Below are 23,593 nucleotides of genomic sequence, written 5' to 3'. Positions count from 1 at the left end.
GGCTCTGTTAACTCTTTGGCACAAGAGTTTTTTTCCTCAACAGTATTTCTCAGTGTTGTCAACTTAAGTGTTACTTTGACAGACATAACCCACGTAAGCTAAATAAAGTCCAACCAAACTTAAAAGCTAAAAAACACCAACTCAATAATACCAAGACTGACTACTGTAGTTATTTTTAAAAGAAAACCCTTTATATTTGTATTTCCTATTTTCTTACTATATTTGCACTTCTGAAACTCTAACTTAGATGGCAACCATTTGGCTATTTAAACTTACGGCACGTATTAATAAAAATGTTTCTGTAGGTAGGCAAGTAATATATAAAGATTAATTCCCTCTTTAGAATATGAAAATACATCATTAAGATGAAATACCCCATTTAAATACACATAAGCCAAAATTTAGAATATATCCCCTTTAAAGCATTGTAGTTTTGAGCCCTTACAAAAGGTAACCTTAATTTTAAGCTCAAATATAACATGCAAAATATATAAAGTACTATCTTTATTTTTTCACTATCTTTAGTTTTCAAACTTTATTATGCTTCAGACATTTCCTTAATTATTTCAGATTTATTTTCTCCTATTTTGTGAACTGCATTTCACAATCAGAATTTTACAAATCTCCACATACAATGATACCAAACAAAATACAAAAATTTTAACTTTATTAATAATTCTAAAGAGGAAAGAACACAATTAACAGCTGGCAGTTAACTAAAGCACTAGAAGTTAAACATCTCTTGAATAAAAAAATAGGAAATATATTAATGAAAAAAAGGAATCATTGACTGAAGGAAGAACATATTCCAATTTTCTAGCAGCTGGCATAGCCAGCCTTCTGTAGCTGCAGGTTCCACAGTCTTGGATTCAACTAACCACAGGTCAAAAATTCAAAAAAAAAAAACACCACCCAAAGAAAAAAGGTCTCCAGAATGCTGATCCTTAACCAATACTGCATAACGACTATTTGCATTGTATTAGACATTATAAATAATCTAGAGACGATTTAAAGTATATAGGAGTCTATGTGTAGGGTATATGCACAGACTATGCCATTTTCTGTAATGGACGCGAGCATCTTTGAACCCCGGTATCCGAGAGCTGGGGGTGTCCTGGAACCAATGCCTGGAACATACAGAAGGACAACTGTATTTTCTCCACAATTTGTATCACTTATGTGCAAAGACATCATTAAATAAAACCTCATGTGACATTTACAAAACAGTGGTAAACAGACAACCCTTCTAAGTGTCAGGGTCTTCCACGTGTTGTTCCTCTCTCAATCTCTGGGTCCACTGGTTTACGTACAACTAACGATGTGATTCTAGTTAACTACAGTCGAAAGCTTGTCAATTAAGTCATCAATAGTGTAAACAAGAAGTTGAATGTCTGCTTTTTCCTTCATGCGGTGATCACTATGTTTTCGAAGGATGACGTCTACATCTGTGCTGACTACTCGGTCAGCAACCTGCATGGACGTCTGCCACGGAACGATGTCGTCCTTCATGCCGTGCAGCAGTCTCACAGGACAGTTCACGGGAACAGGGCTATGTAAAAGGCAGTGGTGCTCGGCCTCCTTAATGAAACTATACTGAATATGATAAACTCCGTCTTCACTGTATTTTGATGGCATGCTCCAGACGCCTTTCATCTCTATTTCCTTTTTTACCTATTGGGAAAAAGTAGGAAAATAAAAGCATTTATTAAACATTAATACATGCAATAATATTAAACAATCTAAGAATTTAAAGAGTAAAATAAATACAATATACATATATATATTTAGGCATTTTAATGTCTTTCTTAATTCCAAAAAGATTTGATTCAGTGAAATTAAGTGGCTGAAATCAACTGATTTCAGTGAAAAAGGCATATATCTGAAAGCTATACTTTGAAACATCTGTCTCAAATGATTTGAAATGAATGAAATTTAAAAAACCATGTATCTATATTTAAAGCAAAAATGATACTCAGGTATCTTCAAAGTACTTGTGATTGACTACTCCTGAATTTTTAATTTCAGTGTTTAGAATTTCGTTTCACTGGTTATTTGATCGAGTGGAAATTATGCTAATTATTGATAAATAACAACAGTTGCATTTTAAGTATCTTTGCCCAAATAGCTATTGCCTGCCCCTGAATTAATATTGTTCATATGAAGAACAGACTTTATAGAATGTTAAATATCCTGAATCTTTTTTTTTTTTTAAAAAAGGGCTCAGAAATAGCAAAGTCAGGATTAATCAAAGAAAATGTACCATATGTATAAATTCTACTCCAAGGAGAAACTGTATCAAGGTAATGTGGTCGAGAAGCTTGGACTCCAAACAGCTGTACAGCTGTCTGACTGCCCTCTGGTGTCCAAAGAAGGAGACAATGATTAGAGTCAGTTAAGAGGCATGTGTCTTAACATCCCTCTTCTGATCCCTGGACACTGTTAGGCTAGCTGTTTGGGTGAAGAAGAAAAGACGGTGGTCCCTGTTCTTCCCTTACACATGCTTTTAAGTTAACAAGGCCCCGCATGTTTCCGTTAACAACTGTTTCCTGGTCTAGTTTAGGATCAGCAAAAATATACTCTGATTTTCAGAATATAAATCTTGTCACTCAGCGAGTATCTACTATATTCCCTCTTTGAGTGCTGTGAACACACGCCCATAAATAGAAATGTACATCTGCAGATCTTGTCATTTGCTAATAACCAAAAGAAAAAAAACCTGTTAAATAAAATCATTTACAATCTGCCACGTTCTTGAAATAATTTCTTACGAGAAGCATTGTATCAGTAAGTTATAGCAGGGCTCCCCAACCTCCAGGCTGTGGACCTGTATGTGTCCATGGAACCAGGCCACACAGCAGGAGGTGAGCTTGAATGTAATGCGTTTGAATCCCCCCACCCTGCCCCCTATCCAGTCCCTGGAAAAATTATCTTCCACAAAACCAGTCCCTGGTGCCAAAAAGGTTGGGGACAACTGAGTTAAAGGATGGAGTCAAGAAGTCCAAGGTTTATACACAGAAAGGTGCAATGGTAGGAAAATTCAGCAGCATCAGGGTACTGAGCAGCAGTGTCTGAGAAACAACCAAGAAGGGGAGGGGGGAAGAAGGTAAGTGCAAGGAACACCAGCCTCACAATTTCAGCCGTAACAGGAAATCGTGACAAACCTGGCTGTGCGGACAATGAATGCCATTTCTCAAGGAGCGGGAAGAACAATGTAAGCTAAGAATTAACACAGAGCAGATAATACAGGGCACTGGGGTTAAAGCAGAACTTGAGACAAAAGTTAATGACATTCTACGACTCAACACTTTTTTTTCCTTTTTCTTCTTGTTTACTTTTCTCTTCCTGTTCCTTTACTCTCTAGAGCAGTGGTTCTCAAACTTCACCGGTGGGACTCGTTAAGACAGCTTGTTGGGCCACCCTCCCAGTTTCTGATTTAGTAGATTTGGCGTGAAGCTCAAGAATAGGCGTTTTGATTTTTATTGAATTAAATTTAATGTGGTGATATTGATTAATGCTTTATGTAAGTTTCAAGTATACAATTCTGTAACACATCACCTGTATATTGCACTGTATGCTCACCACTCAAAGTCTAGCCTCCTTCCGTCACCATATATTTGTCCCCCTTTACTCTCTTCATCCTTCCTCCCCTGTTCTTCTGGTAACCACCATACTGTTGTTTGTGGTATGAGTCTGTTAACTTTGTTGCTTTCTGTTTTATATTTACACCCCACATGTGAGTGAAATCACATGGCACCCCTATATTCACTGTTCACTGTAGCAGCATTCACAGGAGCCAAGACATGGAAACAACCTAAGTGTCCTTCAAGGGATGAATGGATAAAGATGTGAAGTACATAAGGAATGGAACACTACTCAGCCATAAGAAAAGATAAAATACTGCTGTTTGCAACACGAATGAACTTTCAGAGTATCATGCTAAGTGAAATATTAATAAATTCAAATGAAAAAGGACAAGAACCATTAAGAACAAGCTTTTCTAATAAGCTGTTGATGCTGCTGTTGATGTTGATGCTGCTGCTGCCGCTGCCGCCGCGCCGCCGCTGCTGGCCTGGGGACCATGCTTTCTGAGTCTCTCTGCTCTAAACTGTTTTCCTTTCCTTACTTTTCTCCACCGCAGGCCTGCCAGGATCTTAGTCCCACAGTTAAAATTGAGATGTCTAAAAAAAGATGCCCAAGGAAAACTCAATGATTGCAATAAGTAAATAAATAAACAAACAAATCACACAAAAATAAACAACTATTACTCACTACTTCTTTATCCTTGCAGGCAACTGAAGTGATTAACATACATCCAATAAGAAAGTATAATAAACTAATTATCTTCCTAGTTTATTTCAGAAACCTCATTTCCTCCATAATTTGCTGAAGAACATGCTAATAATAAAAAGCACTTTTTTAAAGGTGAGAATATGGAGTAAAAAAAGAATGTCAACTAAGTATCTAAGCCAGAAATGGTGTATCACAGCTCCTGAGAGCTGATCCTGATGGACTGACAGTGCACTTGGAGAGCAGTGCAGAGAGGATCGAAGCTGAGAACAGTTTCATAACCGATGAGTCAAGTTTAATATGGTCATAAGAATAGGTACTATTTCCCACATGCCGTAAAACAAGAAGAGGTATAAGAAAAGATCATGGTGTATGATCCAAATAAGTAAATGTGATTAATAAAGCAAATGTTGCTCAAAAAAAACCCCAAAGAAACTTAAAGTGTTATTTCATTAATATGGTTCAAATATTTGCCAGAATGAGTTGAAGGGACTGAAGAAAATGAAACCTTAAAAACGAGAGACCAAATAGTAAAGAAAGCAAAGAAATTTTATATGAAAAAGCAGCTAAGATAAAGGATGGGTCAATAGAAGTCAAAGGAAATATGACACATGAGCAAATACTCAAAGAAAGAGGAAGCAGGACAGCAGGAGGTATACACTGGGGTTGTCTGTGACTTACCTCAACAGGAAGCTGATTAAACTTTGTCACCAGGCCATCTACAGCTGCAGCTATACCAATAAGAGCCACAACCTTTTGTGGCCGTGCGATTGCAGCATGAAGCATAAGCCACCCACCGAGGCTAGATCCAACTAGTATCTAAAAATAAAAATATGTACAGTTTTAAGGAGGAATTTTTTTGTTTCCCATAAGCAGAGTGAGTAATTTCATAGAATGAATGTACTTTTTTTCTCTTATACCCTTTGGATCTCAGACTTTTAATATTTGGCACAAAGTAGAATTAAAATTATGTTTACTTCTTGTTAAAGTATTCAGTCTATAATAATTAAAAAATTAAAATAAAATTTGTAAAATAAGTAAAATGATACATTTTGAGAAAGTGAAAATGACAGAAAATTTTAAATCAAATATCAAAGTTGGTTGTTAAACATTTAAGTAAATTTTCATATCTAAACAACAGCAAAAATATCATGAGGTTATCATCAACAATTACATCATATTTAACAAAAATAGTCACCTGTGGTCCTACAGCTAATTCATCAATTATAGAAAGAACATCTTTTCTCCATCTTCCCACTGTACATTCTTGTAAGTTACCATCTGAATTCCCAACTCCTGAGTAATCAAACCTGAAAAATGGGAAAACAAATCTATACCTAGATATCTATGTATTTGCTTCTCTGATTTTTAAGGAATATAGCACATTCATCATTATTACAATAATACATATTTCAGCGAATCCTATTGGTATAACCATCAAATACCCCCTAGAGCCACCCACATTCTTATCTCCTCCACTGCGGGCAGCCTGGACCACGTCACTATCCTCTCTTGACCAGACTAAGATTCTCCCTTTCCAATTTTCACCCTCACAGGTTATTCCCCACATTGTAGTCAGTGATCCTTTTATGGCAAAAATCATGTCTTATACGAACCATCCAAAGGCTTTCTATAATCTTTAAATAAAATCCAGAGTCCTTAACACAGTCTGGCCCCTGACATTGCCTCTCCAATCTCCTTCCTCACTGCTCTCCCTCGCTCCCAACCACATCTTGGCTTTCCTTCTGAGTTCATGGAAAACACCACCTGTGCTCCTGCATCAGTTTTACATCAGCCTTTCTCTCCACAAGGATACTCTACCTCCAGACATCCACTCAGACCACCCCCTCACTTGACTCAGGCCTTTGTTCCATCCTTACAGAAGTCTTCTCTGACCATTCAATCTAAAATTGTGCTTCTTTCATCATTCTCTATTTCCTTACCCTGCTTTATTTCCTTCAAACAGTGCTACTTGACATTGTATATGACATTTGCTCATTCATTTGTGATGTCTCCCACACAAGCGTGGAAGCTCCATATGAGCACAGGCTCTGTTTTGTTCACCACTGCTTTCCCAGAGCCTAGATCAGCACCTTGCACTGGCAAATGCTTAGGACATATCTACGGAATTTGTGGGTGGGAAAGAGGAGATCAGAATCAAATTCATCACCACCAGTCCATCCACATAGTTTGCTTCTCCTTCCAACTTCCTAGGTCTCCAGGCTCAAAGTCTGCCTGATCTGTGAATTTCACCTCTCCTCAAGGTCTTAATTCAATAAATCATGAAGTATCAATGCCACTCCTGCAGATTACAAGAAACCCTAGTCATACGAACCACTCCCAATTCCTGAATGCACCCATTCATAACTTTGAGCCTTTGCATACGTCCCGCTGCCTGCAAGACCTTCCTTCCCACCCAAATTCCTAGTCATATCACCTCCTTGGTGGAACTTTCTTTGACATATATGTCATATATGCCCCGTTTAGCACCAGTCACTGTCTTTTGTATGTACTCAATTAACACTTTTCATATTGCATGTTGTAATCAATTTTAAGTATCTGTCTCTCTCTGACTAGAACATCAGTTTGAGGGGCAGACTGTTTTACTCAAGTTTGCTTTTGCAGGATACAGAACACTACCGGCCCTGGACCATTCTCACTCACTTTTTCCCCTCACGTTCATTCCTTTTTCTGCAACTTGGTAAACCAGTATCTTGGTGCAGTCTTTGTCATCTTAAAACCAGCCTATCACAGCAGCCTCCTAACTGTGCCTCTATGGCTCTATTCTCTCTTCAGATAAATGCACTTTTTGTAACTGTCAGGTTTTTCCTAAAAGATGATATTGATATGGCATTAACTTCAATGGCTCCCAGTGACACACACCATAGAAATTTAGTACTTTAGTCTGTTTTTGACCATCATAGTCTGGTCATCTCCGATTGACCTTTACCATTTCATCAAAGGGATCTACTGCTTTAACCAAACCGATCAACTTGCTATTCCAAAAACAGGCTCCATGTTTTCTGTCTGTTTCACTCGTCATACTGTTTCCCTCACCTGAATTATGTTCTCCCATAACCTTCACCACTAATATCCTCTCTCAGAGCTTAGTACAAATGAAACTTCCTTTGCTGGAAAGGCTGCCCAAATTGAGAAACAAATCTCTAACCAATGAAACTTATATAGAATTCATTTTTATCATATTAAATTATTACATCCTGCTTTATAAGATAGTTTGTGTGCATATATGTGTCTCATCATTCCTCTGATACTATTAAGATCTTGGACAAAAAAATAAAAACGTTATCTTATTTGTCTTTGCATTCTCCACAGTGGTTAGGTATGTAAACTTTGCACACCGACTATTACAATACATTCCAAATGAAGAGGAACGAAAGATAAAAGTAAAAAGAGGTACTTTATTCAAATTTAAAGCTTTCACATTTTTCTTATTCTTAAAATCTGAAGAAAACTAATAAAATCCTAGTATGTTTAGTATACACACAAAAGTATATATGTGATATATAGTGTATACTTACTTTCTTACAGAAAAGGGATTTATAAGTGATGGAGAAAGAAAAAGAAATTTTAAAAAGTTTTTAGGTATATAGTGAAATGATTTTAGATCCTTGGGAGATAGTGTGGCAGAGCAGCTGCTGAAGTCTAAATCACACTTACTTCCCCTCAGTGCAGTGTACACAGGAGACTGACAAGGGAGAAGAGGAAAGAAAGGCATTAACTAGTCCTCCTTTCCCCTCCTTGATAGGCATTTGGATATTTCTCCTTGCATCTTCTACAGGTCCCTCTAAATATCTGGTAACGATGAAAAGTATGTGTAATGGCCCTTCATAAAGGAAAGTATAACCACTGAGGGATACTAACAGGTTACAAGTAAGAACACTAACCAAAAGACAAAGACAATTCAAACACATTTAAGTTTTAGGACCTGCAAACACAGCAACCGAAGTCTGTCCTAGCAGCCTCAATATACTCTAGGGCATATTCCCAAACCCAGAGTTAAACAGTCTACTAGAAATAATGACAACAGAGTATCAGCCCTAAAACGACAGGTTACAGTGCTCAGCTCGGAGTCACTTTCTCTTAGGCATGGTGACAGCATAGTACTACTATGTGTAAGAAAACGTTTTCATACAGCCATAGTACTACTTGTTGTGTAAGACACAAAATCAACCATTTCCTCATTCAAGGTGTAGATTTTACAGCCAAAAATCACAACAAAAGTAAACTGAGAAACTGGAATGTAAATAGAAGATAAAATCTCTCATAACAGGTTAAATGTAATCAATAGTTAATAGTAATTAGACTGTAATGGAGTTTTGACAAAAGCAAAAAAAAAAACTTGATTAAATAAAAAATCTGTAGTGAAGGGCTGTATTTTATAAAGGCTCATAAAAGCTATATATACATAGGCTGTATTTTAATACTGTACCACTTAATAGTCAATATACATTATAATTTCATCATGATTATTTAATATACCTTTAAAAAGACAAAATACTTCGCATATACCCAAAGTATGGAAAATCCACGTAAGTCTTACAGGGAGACAGCACTGGATATAGCTCTTACAGCCTCAATTTAAATTCAAGAACTGGTAAAAAGGCGATTTCTTGATTCAAAATCTTTTAGGGACAAAAAGGGAGAATAATGGCAATATTTCTGTTATCATGTTTTGCTCAGGCTAGTCCCCTTCCTAGACAGCGCTTCCTTCCTGCCCCAATCCTAACAACGCTTCAGTGTTCCTTCAAAAAGACTTTATCCCCTTCAATCCCGTTGTCTTTCCCTCACCTGATATAATTAAGTGTACTGCTCTTTTGACGCTACCACATTCTGATGAATATTTTTGCCAACTTTCTCATCTATATTTTATCCTGTTTCCCCATCCCAATAAAAGGTCCTTTAAGGGCATGCCCATGCTTTATATTTGAGAGCACCCAGTAGAGTGCTAGAAAGACTACTTGCCAAAGATACACCAGTCTTCAGAATCACAGTTAAGTCAGAACAGATGTGTTAAGAGTTCTCAGCATGGAAACAAAACAATTCAGTTAATCTGATAAAAGGAATAAGACTAAATCCATATAATTGACATAATCTCTGCTAATATATTAAACAGATTAAGTCTGCAAGTTTTTTATATTCATTATTTTATTTCTAAAACCTCCATTTTCTAGATCTATTGAGCAAATGTTAGGGGATCTACTCTTTTAGGCTGTTAGTGTTGGAAAAGAATTCAGAAATCACCTTAATCCAACCTCCTCTTTTTTTCCTGATGAGAATAGGCCCAGTGTTTACAAACGGACTCATCCTGTTGCAGCTATTACTAAAATTGATTGCAGAACCCAAGTTTCTTGAATTCTAGGCCAGTGCTCCTTCTATTAAACCATACTATCCTTGCAAATTAGGCACTAAATACATGATTGTTATAGGTAAACAAACCTAAAAGCAACAACATAAACACATTATTTTACTAAAATAATTATGAGCATAAAATAGTATGAATTGTGAAATCAAGTTTTAGTTAGATGACACATACCCCTATTTATGCTCATACATATTCAGATTACAGGAGTGAGGAGGAAGAGAAAACTCAGAAGAAATGTGAATTACACAATACTAATTTTACAATACAGGAGGTCCTCCAATGTTTGCTCACGGTTGTTTCATTAGAATGTCAATGAGATGTCATAGGAATTTAACTTTTGTTTATATCTCAGTCTATGGTGAAACTGGTTTGATTATATGTCATTTCACTTAAAGTTGCAGAACTTATCGATGACTTAAGGACTTAACTGTACTTTTAAATAAATATATATATTTTTTTCCAGGGGAGAGCGTGAATGCAGTCCCCCACTACCACAAATCATGCAGTGGAGTTTCCCACATTTGGGGAAATCGCAGGGGTCAGCACATCTGGAGTGCAATGCACAAGCCTCGCCCTGGGAAAACTACTTCGTGATCATGGTATCTCCCCTGCCAGGTAAGTATAAAATACATGTATTATTTAAATATATATTTTTGAAAGTAAGGTAATAAACAGTATCAAATAGAAGTCCTTAAGTCCCTAATGGAAAACCTCAGTATAATTACAACAGATTACAAGAAAGCCAGCTAGTATACTGGTTTGTGGTCACATTATTATATCTAAAGATCTTAGCACTTCCTGACAGCATCATGAGTGTGGCACAAAGACATATAAGAAAGGTTTTGTAAAGGTTGCATTTACAAGCACCCCAAGTCACAAGAAAGCCTACAGACCATTAAAACCAATGAGTCTGTGAAAATGCTGGCATTTGCCTCAATTGGTTAGGGCAGAAGTAATTCTCTGCGGTCATGCTAAATGGTAGTAACATTTTCTCTGTAATGTGTTATTCCTACCTTATATAGGCGTGACCTAGAGATTTGCAAAACTCCTCAATTGCCAATGCCTTTGTACCATTCATATTAGAAATATAGCCAGGGATGAAGATAATTCCTGGACTTTTGCCGTTTAGTCTCTTATAAGCCAGGTTTGGAAGATCTGGTCGGCTAAGGAAAGAGATTGATGTCTTTTGTCTGCAAGCTAAACAAAGTACATAAAACATAAACCACAGTTTGCAAATACAGCTTTTGAAAAACTATATATATATATATATATATATATATATATATATATATATATATTTTCAATCTTAACTTTGACTTGTTGAACTGATGTCAAATACTATTTCAACTTAACAAAAAAAATAAGTAACAGACTTAGAGTATTAAGGTCACAAGTCTGTGCATATCCTTTAAAATCATTTCAAAATCAGTACCTTTGAGCAAGATCCAATCTTGATTCTTCCAAAATACACGATGAGGTGGATATTTCAAGGCAACAAGACAGAGAGTCATCAAAAATGTTTTCCTCTTGCTGCTATGGCATATGTCCGAAATAGTTTCAACCAACATTCAGATTTACTTACACTAACTTTAGCCCTCTTGTGGAATCTTTGTCTTCTTTTTAATTTTTTTTAATGTTTGAGGAGTTTCACATCCTCTACTTTCTGGTGGGGAGAGGGAAAAACAAGCTTGCTATGGTCTTGGGGGAAATAGCTTCAAAGGGGGAGGTGCTTTGCCCCCTTTATTATTAACTCCATCTCTACTCACTAAATCACTGGTCACAGCCAATCATGATTCTCTATCAGGGAAGGTGCATTCAATGAACAGTTTCTTTACAAGTAGCCTTGAAAAATGTATCATAGTATCAATGTTGGAAAAAGATTTCTCATCTGACTCTGCAGTTACTGTGTTTTATTTGTTGGTCAGGGTTTCTGTGATTGGTACGCACAGATACTAATGTAATGTAAGTCCAACAGCACAAATGGTAAACCTTATAAGGTTACACCATTTCATTGTTTTTAAGTTCTTTCCCTACTATAAAATCAATACTTAACCTTCAAAAAATGTAGAAAGATATTTTTAAAATAACAACAAAAAAGTCATATATAAACTCACCTCCTCCCTCCAAAGACATCAAATTTGTGCATTTCCTTACAGTCTTTCTCTGGACCAACAAAACCCGTTATTTTATATTATATGAAACTGTCCTCCACTTTATTGGGGCAACAAAAACTTCTCAGTCTCTTCTATGTGAGTTTAAGTTTACCTTATTCTGGATTTAAGAAGTTGATTTTTAAAAAATTAAACTTGAGACCTTAAAGCTATTCCTTTTATGTATAGTGACATATTCCAAATTTAAAACTTTTAGTGAAAAACAGGGCTAGTAGCCAGTTATGTTGGTTGACAGATTATAAAAGCAAAAATACTCATTTCCCATTCCCTTAGCTCAGCACTCAAAAATCCTTCCTATCCTCTTAATACTATTTCCCAGCACATGCATGTTTCCGGGAGACAACGATAGTTTATTTCACCTTGGCAAATTTTAAGTGCACAGGTTAACAGTGTATCTACAAATGCTCTTTGCACAGTAAGGATTAGCTCAAAGCCTGGTGAGTAAGTGCTCAATGACTGAATAAATGGAAGAGTATTATAATCTTTAATAAAATGACATACTATACTCCGCTAGAGAACCATATAACACATCTTTTGGTTCTGTACAATTAAATGTAAGTTAAACTGATTATACACATTTAAATTTTTTTAACTCAAAACAAAGAGCAACTCCAACAATTCCCATTCCAAGCAATTACGCATCTGAGTGGCCAGGTTGTGAACACAACAAAACCGAAAACTAAAAAGGCATAATTTACAAAGACGGACTATACATATATGGGAAGGTGTGACTGGGGATGGGGTACGAATGGGGAGGAACCAAACACAAGATAAAGAAAATATTCAAGGGCTCTGATTTTTGGTTTAAGTTCCAGTTTCCTTTGTCAAATAATGATATGGTTTTCACTGAGCGGGAGCATCGAGAAGACAAAACTAGAAATCAGGCTTGATCTTTATACACTTTTACAAAGAAAGTGTTCAAATTGTAAATCGCCTCAAGTCAAAGGAGGGCAGATCTAAGCACTTTATAGAATCACAATTTGGAATCCCTCTGCCCCCTCCACTTAAAACCTGCAGAGAAAAGAAAGAAAAGGAAACTAATAATGAAATGCATTACATGCACATGTTACTTTTTCCTATTTTGCACTTAGTGCAAAGAAAGCTGGCAGAGAGCAAGATCTTTAAACTAAAGAGCGTAAAGCGCTAGCAAGGGCCGGGGCTATTCAGGGTACCCCTGGGCCGCCCCAGAGCTCTCTTCATAGCCTTCACCAGAATTATCGCAGACGCCTAGAGCTAGCGTGCCGAAAACGGGGGAAGAACATTTTTAAACAGAGCGCCAAAAACGCACCGGACAAGAACTGATGAAAGTGGGATGTTCGAAAGGACGCGTTCTACCCGCGCCTTTCGGGCACTAACCTGGGAGCCAGCGTGGCACCCTGTCGGACCTCCGTGCACGTACCGCGCTGAAGCCGCGTTGGAAGCCGGAGGAGACGGCCGTCAAGCCCCACCTCCAACACAGATCCCAAACACCCGCAGCCACCATTCCCGCTCCAGCCATCTTCCCAGCGGCCCCTGCGCCCCGCGCGGGCCTGCCCTGGGACGCAAGGTGCACAGGAACCGAGCTGCGCAGGCGCTACCGTCGGACAACTGGATAGGCTAACGAGCGCCGGCACGAATTGCGGCGCCCAGAAGTGCGCATGTGCAGAGTAGTCCCCTCGTCGGTCTTTCGCTTTCGGGCTTTTGGTTCTCCTACAGTTTTTTGCGCGTTGCCGTTTTGAATGTATGAGTTCCTTCTCGGTGGACTACTTTTCAAAGGGGAGATAGTGCAGAGCTGGAAGCGCGGAGAGGAACGTATTCAAGGTTCCCAGATTGGAAACCATTTCATCACCCCCTGGATGTCAGGCAGTGGAAGCATAAAATGCCAAGTTTGCTGCATTGCAAGTCACTTTCACTTTCAACCTGTACCGGAAATGCTTCCAGGACATGACCTTAAACCTATTGAGGTATAAATACCAAGAATAGAACGAAATAGTCATCACTTCTTTGCGCCTTTTAAATTAGTTTTTCTAGTTCTTCGTCTGCCTGGCTACTGAATTATTCTGACCTCTGCCTCACGGCGTGTGCAAAAATAAGCCCCAGGAGATAAAAAAAATCCCAACGGAAGAATAAAATCTAGAGGATTAAATGCATTTAGGATATTTTATAGTCTTGGGGTAGAAGGAACTTAATCCTAAGATTTGAAACCCGAAATCATCAAGAATGAAAATGTTAGGCTACTTACAGATTTAAACATTCTGAATGGAAAAAGGTACCTCTAGTCAAATAAGTCTAGAAAAATTCATTTTACAGCACAGCAGAACATTAATACTTCCATTTAGTCTGCTTCTAGGAATGATAAAAAAATATAACTCCAGTAAAATTGGTCAATAGCGAGGAATAGGCAGTTCATATGCATAAACATGGTGTTCAATGTCACTAGCTGAAAAATGTTAAAGATACAACATGCCATTTCCTCCCACCCATTAGATTGGCAAAATTCAAAACGGCAACTATTGGCAAAGAATGCTGGGACACTGGCACTTATTTATGGTTGGTAGGAATGTAACTTGCTAAACTCTTCTCGACTAATCTGACTACATCTTAACAGTTTAAAATATGCATCACTTCTAATGCCCTTGATGCAGTGGCCCCATTTTGTGACTATACTGTAGAAAACAATATTAACACACAGGGTGCGTATTATTACTACAGCACCATTTTTAGCAGCAAGCTGAAGAAAAAATGGAATGGCCAATAAAAGAAAATGGTTAAATAAATGGTGGTACAAGGGTTTCTGAATTCCAGCTCTGACAGCCTTCAGTGTAATTCTGGAAGGTCTGAAGCATCAACAAGCAAGGACTTAACTAGTTTTTTACTACTTAGAAGTTACCGTGGTTAGTATGATACTTTCAGTAAAGCCACTTTTGCTGTCTTGGTCATAAATATCGGATAAGGAGTCAAACGCAAGGCTAGAATGAATGAGCCTGTCTTTGGAGTCCTGAGAACCTGTCCTATTGGAACATACTGGAAAAGTTAGCTAAATAAAAACTGAATGGGTAGCTTCCTTGAGAGGTGTAAGACCAGAGACAGATAGCAAGGACAGCGGCTTTATTTGAGGACATGCTTTGCAGGCTGCTGAGTTATTCTGATAGCTCTCCATCAGGCCTGCCGTAGCTGCTGAAGGCACTAAGTCAGTGTGGTGATGCCCGGTGCACGCCACTTCATCCCTGGTATCACGCCACTTCATCCCTGGTATCGGAACAGGGAATACCAATCCTCAAGGTTTTTGGATAACTGCAAACATTTTCAATCACTCCTGTACCTATTTTCTTTCTTTTTGCATGTCTTCTTGCATTTTATGTGCAGCAAAAGGGAAAAAATCTGACTTTTCCTCGTCGTGGGAAAAACACTACACACAAAAAGCAGGGAAACCTGCCCTGGCCGGGTAGCGCAGTGGGCTGGAGCATCGTCCCAATAAGCCAAGGTTTCGGGTTCACTCCTGGTCAGGGCACACACAAGATTTAACCAATGAATGAATAAGTAAATGGGACAGAAAATCAATGTTTCTCTCTCTCAAATCAATAAAAAAATTAAAATTAAAAAAAAAAAGCTGGGAAACCCACTGATCATTTCCTCTACCCACTTTTGTCAGTCTAACAAATCAGAAAAAAATTATGGCTATTGTGAAATGAAGATACTTTTACTGACTAATGGTCTTGAAGTAGGCAAACTTGTTTCCATTGACATACTGTAATTGTTGTCTTCACTGGGGCGGGGTGGGGGGAGACATACTGTTGAGGGGCAGTTTCTCTCTCTCTGAAATCTGCTGCCTTAGCTCACAGAGACAAATGAGGTCCCTACTGAGTAAAACTCTAGAGCTTTACTTCACACCTGCACGATTTATTCCTTGTTAGAAGAATAAGTAAAGCAGACCTTGTAATCCTCAGTACTAATTGCATCTGCCCAAGAGGACGATAAGATGTCAGAGTTTCCAGGGTTTATCTTATTTTGTTAGCAACAGAAATGTGACCAGAGAAACTTCTAAGTACTTGTTTTTAAACTACAAATCATATTGGTAGCGCACAACATCCTTTATATAAATTCTGCAATGGACTTTGGTTGATTAATCCACCCCCTCTCACTCCCCATCATGTTACCAATAGGTAATATCCTAATGAGAGATAAGTTTATTTTCAAAAGTGAAATCTGATCAACATTTTAATCCAAACTCAACATATTTTAACACACATATTTCAAAGGTTTACTACATCATGCAAGATATAAAGTTGATGAGAATATCTTTACAATCCTATGGCAAAAGTACAGTACAGAAAAGTTATATCTTTACATTTATCAAGAAAATTTTAGCAATGGCACTTCACTCTTTTAGATCATTACAGGATTTAGGGGTGATGTCTGAAAAAACAGGTAATAAAAATGTCTTCTGCAATCGTGATTTTGTCCTCCAATGTTCAAGTAAAATCCTGTGTCCTCCAGTTGCAAAATGTTATGATTGGCGATATGTACACATGTACATAAAGCACACTGCGAGTGTAAAAAAACTGTACCCAGCCAGGCCTGACCAACATTTTATAGACACTTCCAATGTAATCATTTCATCTTGTCCTAGCAAGTAATGTCACTATTTTCTACTTCTATTCATTTGCCAAGTTTTAGGAGAGTGTACGTTCATACCTACAAACATACAACATAACAAACCATGGATAAATGGCACCTAAAAAACTGTTATGAAAAAGACTTGCCTGAAGTCATTTAATTCAACAAAAATTAATTTAACTCTAAAAAACAAAGGCTAATTAAAAGAAATACATAACAAAATAGTACATTACAGAGAACATTGTTGAACTTCATTCAACTTTTTTATAAAACCACAGCACTTCTGTAAATAAGTATTTTAATTGGTCTGTTCTTTGGTAAAAAGAAAAAAACAAAACAGCTCTGTTATGTCATGTGAGGCTGCAATGAACAGGTGTGCTCCACAACAAAGAAAAATTAAACAATCTAAGGAAATTGGCTACTGGTTATCTTCATCCTCAGCAGTGGGAATGGAGAAATCTTCAGGAAAATAAGCACCTAACACTAAGTACTGTATTTTAAACTGCCCAAGGTGACAGAATGTCTGTCTAAAACTGCTTCTTTCCAAAATATACAGCTTTTTGTTCTTTTTCCTGTTACAAAAAGTGGTTTGCTATACATGTAGAGTAGCGGACGCTGGTGGCGACTCTTCAGTGTCAACTTCCTGGGCACTTGATGTCATGAGAGTATCATTTTAAAGTGTAGAGTAACACTAGTGCAGTTCATCCCTTGAAACTGCTACCATTAAACAGAAGTCACATCAAGTCTTTGGTTTGGGTGCAATACTTAAAAAAATTAGGGCAAAAGCTCATCCTATAATATATTCTCCAAGCCCTTGTTTGCTTATATCTATAAAACAATCTTCAGCAAAATGCTCCTAGTTTTAAAAAGCCAGTGGACTACAATAATGTCAACACTAAAATAATTTCATATTTCCAAGTATGTACATTTTGTAAACTGTTTAGTTCACCAAAATCAACAATGAATAAAAATAGTTTATTAGAAATGCTCTTGTAAGTGATGCTATTTACCAAAATAGTGTTTTCTTTCTCATAGGTGCTTCAATTCTTTTGCTATTTTTGACCAAGTCTTGAATTAAAACCTCTTATTTCTCATTCACAAATGACTTCCTGTTAATACGAAAGGAGCTCTGAGTGTACACAGTTAAAGGGATGGGTCTGTTGGGTCTTTCCCTCTGGGATAGATGATGGCTTCATTCTTGTAAGAGATTATTGCAGTATGCCCTGAAGTGGACCGTTGCTTCAGTTCACTACAACAAGAAGTGAGTGTAACCTTCGGCCCCAGTAACTATAACATCCATCCAGATCCGCATGGCTTCCGGTGATGGGGCCACCATGTAGTAGATTCGGTCATGGGTCTTGACACTGAAGGTGAGTAGTGGATTAGGGCTCTAAAATTCAAAAACAGAAAAAAAGGTAACACAAGCATCTTAAAATTGTAACATGAAATAACACAAGTCACATATCAGGGCTTCTCCCTCTTCAAAAGTTCCAATTTATGCAAAATTACTTTTGCTCAAGTATAACCTACACCCAGTCCCAAGACCTTTCTCAAGACCGACTATCTTTCTGGCCTTTCTGCACAAGAAATTTCACCCAGAGCTCACCAATCGCCTTAGCAGCTACTTTTTAAAGCTCTAGGAGTGTACCTAGTTGATTGTGGGTGCTTGTTAATAAATAATATGTTTCTTAGCCTTACTAAGATCCTTCCTCATAACCAGGTAGTATCTTTTAAGAACCATGGTGAAGAGTCACTCGGCGGGGTCTTTCCCAAACCAGGATGTCCAAGGGAGGAAATATTTCCTCCCTTCACCATGCCTTTCTTTTCACAAAAAGATCAGCTATACTAATCACTTCTATGTTTACTTTCCCAGCGCCACTCAATCATAAATGTCCGTTATATCAGAAGAACACATCTAAATTGCTTCAAGTTAAAAGAATTTTCCCAACTTAATCATGCATTCAAATTGTAGGAATCTGAAAACCAGGGTTTACCTTATTAGCATTCTTGAGGTGATCATAGTACACTTCTTCAATGGCTTGGAAGTATATTACTCCTTTTAATTTAGTTTCATGCTTGTCTGCAATGATAGGTAAGTATTAAATACTATCATCACCAATGACAGGAAAAATTATAATTCATTACAATCATTATTAAAATATTTATCTGGTATAAAATGATTTAAGTTTAAGTTTAATTGAGATATTTAGGTTAGTGCGTTAGCCTGACTCTCTACTGGGAAAAGGAAAAAAAAAGATAAAGTTATCAACCCAAATTGAAGGGACTAAGTGACTTTGCCCAAGGCTCTCCAGCAAATTAGCAGTCAAAAGATAACCCAGAACTTCCGACTGTTAGGTTAACACATAAAGTATAAACGCCATTATTACTCTTTCTCCAGGACATTCAAATGGAAATATTAATAGGCAGGGCTGTAATGAAGTGTGTAAGAATTGTGTTTTTTGTCTTATAATAAAAAAAATATTCTATTTATACATGTTTTCTATCAATTTCCGGTCCAGCATGCTTGATTTATTTTACTGTTCCCACCAGAAAACAGACACAAAACAAAATCCTGAGGTAAAAGTAAATCTTGTCAGCATTTAAAACAAGCAGAAAAAGGGAATGAAACTTGTTTGGAAGGTACTTTATATATGAGGAAGGACTCTGGAAAATACAGGCCTCGTAAGGACACTGTGAATTAAGAGAATCAATAATGCTATTGTTAAGTTGAAGAAATAATGCTATTCCTTGATTCAATAGCATTATCCTATCAATTTACATCCATATTTCCTGTGCCTCAGTGTTTTAGAGATATTTCTAAAGTTACCCAGTTAATATGTAGGAGGCCATGTACAGAGCCCAGGGTCAAGGTCAATAGAGAGACCTAGCTTTCAGCACCCTCGTTCACAGCTCCTTCACACATACCACAGTCATCTACCTCACTGACAAGCTGAAGGGGCATGGTGAATGTGGGATCAGGTCCAGCCTGAACTGCAATCTGTATGACATCCTGAGGACTGATCTATTCTTGAACGTGGTGTTGTTTGGGAAAGAGTGGGGGTGGACGTGGCTGGAGCAGACAGAGCTGATGATGGTTGCAAACAGCCAAATGGCAAGTCTTTGACAAACTAGGTCTCACCAGTTAGCTATATAATATTAAATACATATTAAAAATCTGAATTAAATATTATTTTGTCTGTTTTATGCACTAGGATTCTGAGTAATCTTTCATACACCACAAAGGTTTTGGTATTACAAAATATTAAAGACCAGTTACTAAGAAATTTAAATTTGGAAAACTCACTTATATGGGTCAGAAGGAAGGAATCTTTAACATGGGTCTATTAAAAAGAATGAAATAAGGATCGCAGAGAAGAGAAGAATAAAGCTGTTTTGTCCCAAGTTATTTCAAAATTTTATTTTTTGAAAATTCTGGGTGAAATTGCCAGTGGAGACTAGCACATAGCAAAGTTTCATTTGTACATTTTTCAGACACTAAATTGGCATTTCTTATTAAGTAGACATCTTTTCTATTGTACAAACTAAAGATAATATCTCTGGATTCTTATAAAACCCAAGGTCAGAAAGCCCTCGAGAGGCTGAGCAGGGGACCTGTCAGGGTTAGGCCGTTCGCTTCGGTTACCACCAGCCGCCATGGTAACTGGAACCCCACCCAACGGCTCCTAATTGGGAGGCATGGGCTGTACTCCCACTCTCTACTTACCCCAGTTCTGGGGCCCCATAGCCAGCACTTCATTTCTCTCACATATTGCTTGGCTTCTCACACCTCTCTTCATAAATATATCCTCCTCTCACACTATAGATTAAATGACTGGACTGTTATTTTTTATTTGTCACATAGGTACATTTAACAATTCCTGACGATGCTTACAAATGCTGATACAGTCACCCCAAAAGCAGTGTCCTCATACCTCTGGGCTGATGCCACCCTTTTCAGTTGCTGGAAAGAGGGCAGGGCTATACTTGTGGTAATAATGGACACATTTCATACGTGATTAAGAGTAAGTAAGAGGGTTATTGATAAATATGCCAGTTACACCAATATTCCTGTGGTTATGGAAGATTAGGTAAAGGTGTTTCTCACAATCCATCAAGCATCCAAAAATATTTCAGTCACTTAATACTTACTCACTAGTTCGCTGACCAGCTGTACTCTCTGTGCTGAAAAGACCATTTCAGTTTATAAACTACAGCTGAATGACTGTCAGCTAAGGCTGCCTAATTGTGTGTGACTTAAACAGGCATAAGACAATAAATAAATAAATAAATAAATAAATAAATATCTTTTTTCCTGGCCTCATGGTTTAAAGAAACAATATTTTGGTCTCAAAAATATATCCCAAATAATATTTACTTGGGCTTGAGCTTATTTCAGAACTAGGATAGACTAACTCACACTTTTTACATAATGTAATTTTCATTATTTCTAAGAGAAAATTCATATTATGTGGACCATGTAATCTGAACATAAAATAATACACATTTACAAAATTAATATTGTCATCATTTCTATTACTTACCAACCTCCCTATTTATACTGAATTATACTATCTATTCTCTTTAACAGGGGCTCCTAATTTGAATATATCACTTAGATTTTTCTCATCACTCACCTGCATAGTAAGAGAATGTACGCTTGTTCCGATCAAAAACAAACCAGCGTTTTTTCCAAGTTTTAATTTTCCCGCCCATTTTGATGAGGAACCCTCGGCAGGTCTTCTCTGTGATGGACACGTGGTAACAGGTGTCGATGCTGTGGCCCGCAGTCTCCACGTGGCTCCGCAAATCGAAGTCTTCCTTCCGGACAGGCAGATAGCGTGTCAAAGGTCGAGACTGGAAAAAGGCAAACCCATTGCATCTGTTCTAATTATGTTTTTGTTGTAGGTCACAGATATGTAGAAGCAGGAGAAAAAAACCTGAAAGGCTTAAGCATTAAAATGCCCATGTGGTTATGAGCTTTTTAGATAAACATTATCATGTGGGGTCTAAAAAGTGGATAGTATTATAACACGGATGCTACGGTATGCATCCTTCTTGAAGGGGTGGGAGGTGGATGCACCCAGGCCAATAGATTCTATTTCTTGAAATGGACAGATGAGAAAATGGAAAAGTGTCATTAGCTTAGCTTTCAAAAAGGTACTTAATACTTCAAAACAGGGAAATGAAGCATGAAGTTACCTGGGGTACTTCCTGCAGATAAGGACTCCTCCACTTCACAAGTTCCCAGGGGTTCTCCCCACCACAAGCTCACCATAGTTCTTAAGTAGCCCCAGACGTGACTGATGGAACAATCTTCAGTAAGTGCTAACCTGACAGGATCTCCCAAAGCTGCACACATCCGCTTCCATGTACTCTCGAATACACAGGTGGCAAACACAAGGCCTGCGGGCCGAATCCGGCCCTCCACCTTGTTTTATCCGGCCCCACATCTTGTTTCTACCTGGCAGCAGCGCCCGAGCTCTCGCTTAACTGTTAAGGAGTAGTTACATTTCACAGTCCTAAAATTACATTCGGCCCTTTGAAGGCAACTGCAAGGCTGATATGGCGCCCGGTGAAAATGAGTTTGATACCCCTGCTCTAACAGAAACTGAAGGCAGAGCTGTATGTTTTGCAAAGCAAAGACAAAATGAGGTAAGAAGTGGAATCAAAACACTGTCCAGGACCAGACATGGAAGAGAGGGACATAGACATCCTTTATTTTATCATGGCTAGAACGGAGGTTCATCTAGTCTAGGAAACACAGATCACCATGGGTAATATTTCTAAAACAATGTTTCATTTTATCCTGTTAAATTATTCCACTCTTTACCCTGGGGAAAGTGACCTCATCACATACTTGGAAGCAATCCTTATAATTAGGATTAAAACAGAATTGTCCTTTTTGGTTTGGCTTCAGATACCTTCACAGTGAGACAAAATCTGGCAGAGGTTTGGCATAATAAGAGAAAATGAACACGTTTAACTTTGTAGCTCCCCTTCAATATTTCGCCTTTGATTTTGGGGCACTCTGACTGTAGACAGATGTCACAGACTGATGATACATCAAAGCCTGAGAGAAAGTCTCTCGCTGTTGTACTGCCAACTGCCAGCAACAACAAAGAGTAAGGGAAGTGGTACCTTTTACCTTTGCGCCTGGTAATCTTTGGCAAAACTGATTTGAACTTAAATTACATGGACTTAAAATTTTATTTGAGTTTCTCAGAAAACACACATTATGTAAGCAGCGCTAGTGACAAGATCAGAAACTCAAACTCTCTGATGACCAAGATGGGAAGTTGAACAGAATGGGTGGTTTTCCCAAGTTTTGCTCCAGTTCAGTAATCTGGTGCACACATGTGTGGACTGGTGGAGCAAAGGGGACGCATGTGACAATACAGTGGTTAGAGAAAAAAACACCCCAACACGCTAACACCACCACCAAGAAACAGGGCTGGTAAAATTATCTGGTTCTGGAGTGTTTCCTTCCAAAAGATGGCTTTAATAGGACCTCTTATCCTCACCAACCAAAGGATGTTGCATTTGGTTTCAGGAGCAAACCCAGCTACCTTTCTCAAAAAAACATTCTCCTTTTAAATATATTCCAAAAAATAGGTAGAAGAAAAAGTGTCTTTCCATCAAATGTTCCATGCATGAGCATAGAAAAGTATCATTTGAAATAATATATATTTTTTTGCCTACTAACGCATATCTTTTCCTTAACTATTACCTGTCAAGAACTATTAATAATTCGTGGAAAGCATCAGGACACAGTATTTCCATCCTCTACAACAGAACAGCCACTAGGGGGCAACATACCCTTATCTATCCAGATTGATCCACCAACCTGTGCCCTTTGTTTCTCCCTTATTTTCACTTCCTTTTCAATTAACTTCTGCCTCTGGCTAGTTTCCTCCTGCAATCGTTTTTCCAGGAGTTCTCGGCGTCGTTTCTCTTCTTCCAGAGCTCGTTTTTTGGCTTCCATTTCCCGTTCCTAAATATCATTAGGCAGAATAAATTTTAAGACAGAGTGGTTGTACTTGAATGATTCCAATTATATTATCAAAACAGAAATTCTCAGTAGAAATTTTGGTTTACAACCTAGTCCCTTACAATATATGACCTCGACTAAAACACCTGCAATCACCCCTCATGTAGC

The 23,593-nt window shown here is 37.8% G+C and overlaps 2 protein-coding genes and 1 non-coding gene across 16 annotated transcripts in view; all 3 read right to left on the bottom strand.

Annotated features, from left to right (window-relative positions):
- Positions 1 to 650: 650 nt before the first annotated feature.
- On the bottom strand, positions 651 to 13,372 carry ABHD10 (abhydrolase domain containing 10, depalmitoylase). Of its 2 annotated transcripts, none has more exons than XM_024578157.4 (5): positions 13,198 to 13,372; positions 10,684 to 10,867; positions 5,486 to 5,597; positions 4,969 to 5,106; positions 651 to 1,671 (listed from the first exon to the last, which is right to left on the bottom strand). In XM_024578157.4, the coding sequence occupies exons 1-5, from the start codon at positions 13,337 to 13,339 to the stop codon at positions 1,327 to 1,329; spliced, it is 921 nt and encodes a 306-aa protein (XP_024433925.2). In that variant the 5' UTR covers positions 13,340 to 13,372; the 3' UTR covers positions 651 to 1,326. The 2 variants fall into 2 exon arrangements, with proteins under 2 accessions (XP_024433925.2, XP_024433926.2); XM_024578158.2 differs by having other exon boundaries at positions 13,241 to 13,324.
- Positions 10,131 to 10,293, bottom strand: LOC112320718 (U1 spliceosomal RNA). Its single transcript, XR_002976435.2, has one exon. It is a non-coding gene; the product is annotated as a U1 spliceosomal RNA (small nuclear RNA).
- Positions 13,373 to 16,915: 3,543 nt separating the features above from the next.
- The window catches only part of PHLDB2 (pleckstrin homology like domain family B member 2), a 227,376-nt gene continuing 220,698 nt past the window's right edge, over positions 16,916 to 23,593 (bottom strand). For all 13 annotated transcript variants that reach the window (XM_045185828.2, XM_045185829.2, XM_045185830.2 and 10 more), the window contains 4 exons: positions 23,282 to 23,428; positions 21,072 to 21,291; positions 18,432 to 18,517; positions 16,916 to 17,827 (listed from right to left, as the gene is read on the bottom strand). In XM_045185828.2, coding sequence (XP_045041763.2) covers positions 17,687 to 17,827; positions 18,432 to 18,517; positions 21,072 to 21,291; positions 23,282 to 23,428 — 594 coding nt within the window. In that variant the 3' untranslated portion in view covers positions 16,916 to 17,686. The remainder of the gene's footprint in view (positions 17,828 to 18,431; positions 18,518 to 21,071; positions 21,292 to 23,281; positions 23,429 to 23,593) is intronic.

This window comes from Desmodus rotundus, chromosome 2 (assembly GCF_022682495.2).
Source record: "Desmodus rotundus isolate HL8 chromosome 2, HLdesRot8A.1, whole genome shotgun sequence".
In the NCBI taxonomy this organism is placed as follows: Eukaryota; Metazoa; Chordata; class Mammalia; order Chiroptera; family Phyllostomidae; genus Desmodus; species Desmodus rotundus.
Note: the sequence above shows the minus strand (reverse complement) of the source record. Positions and strands in the feature narration are given on the sequence as shown.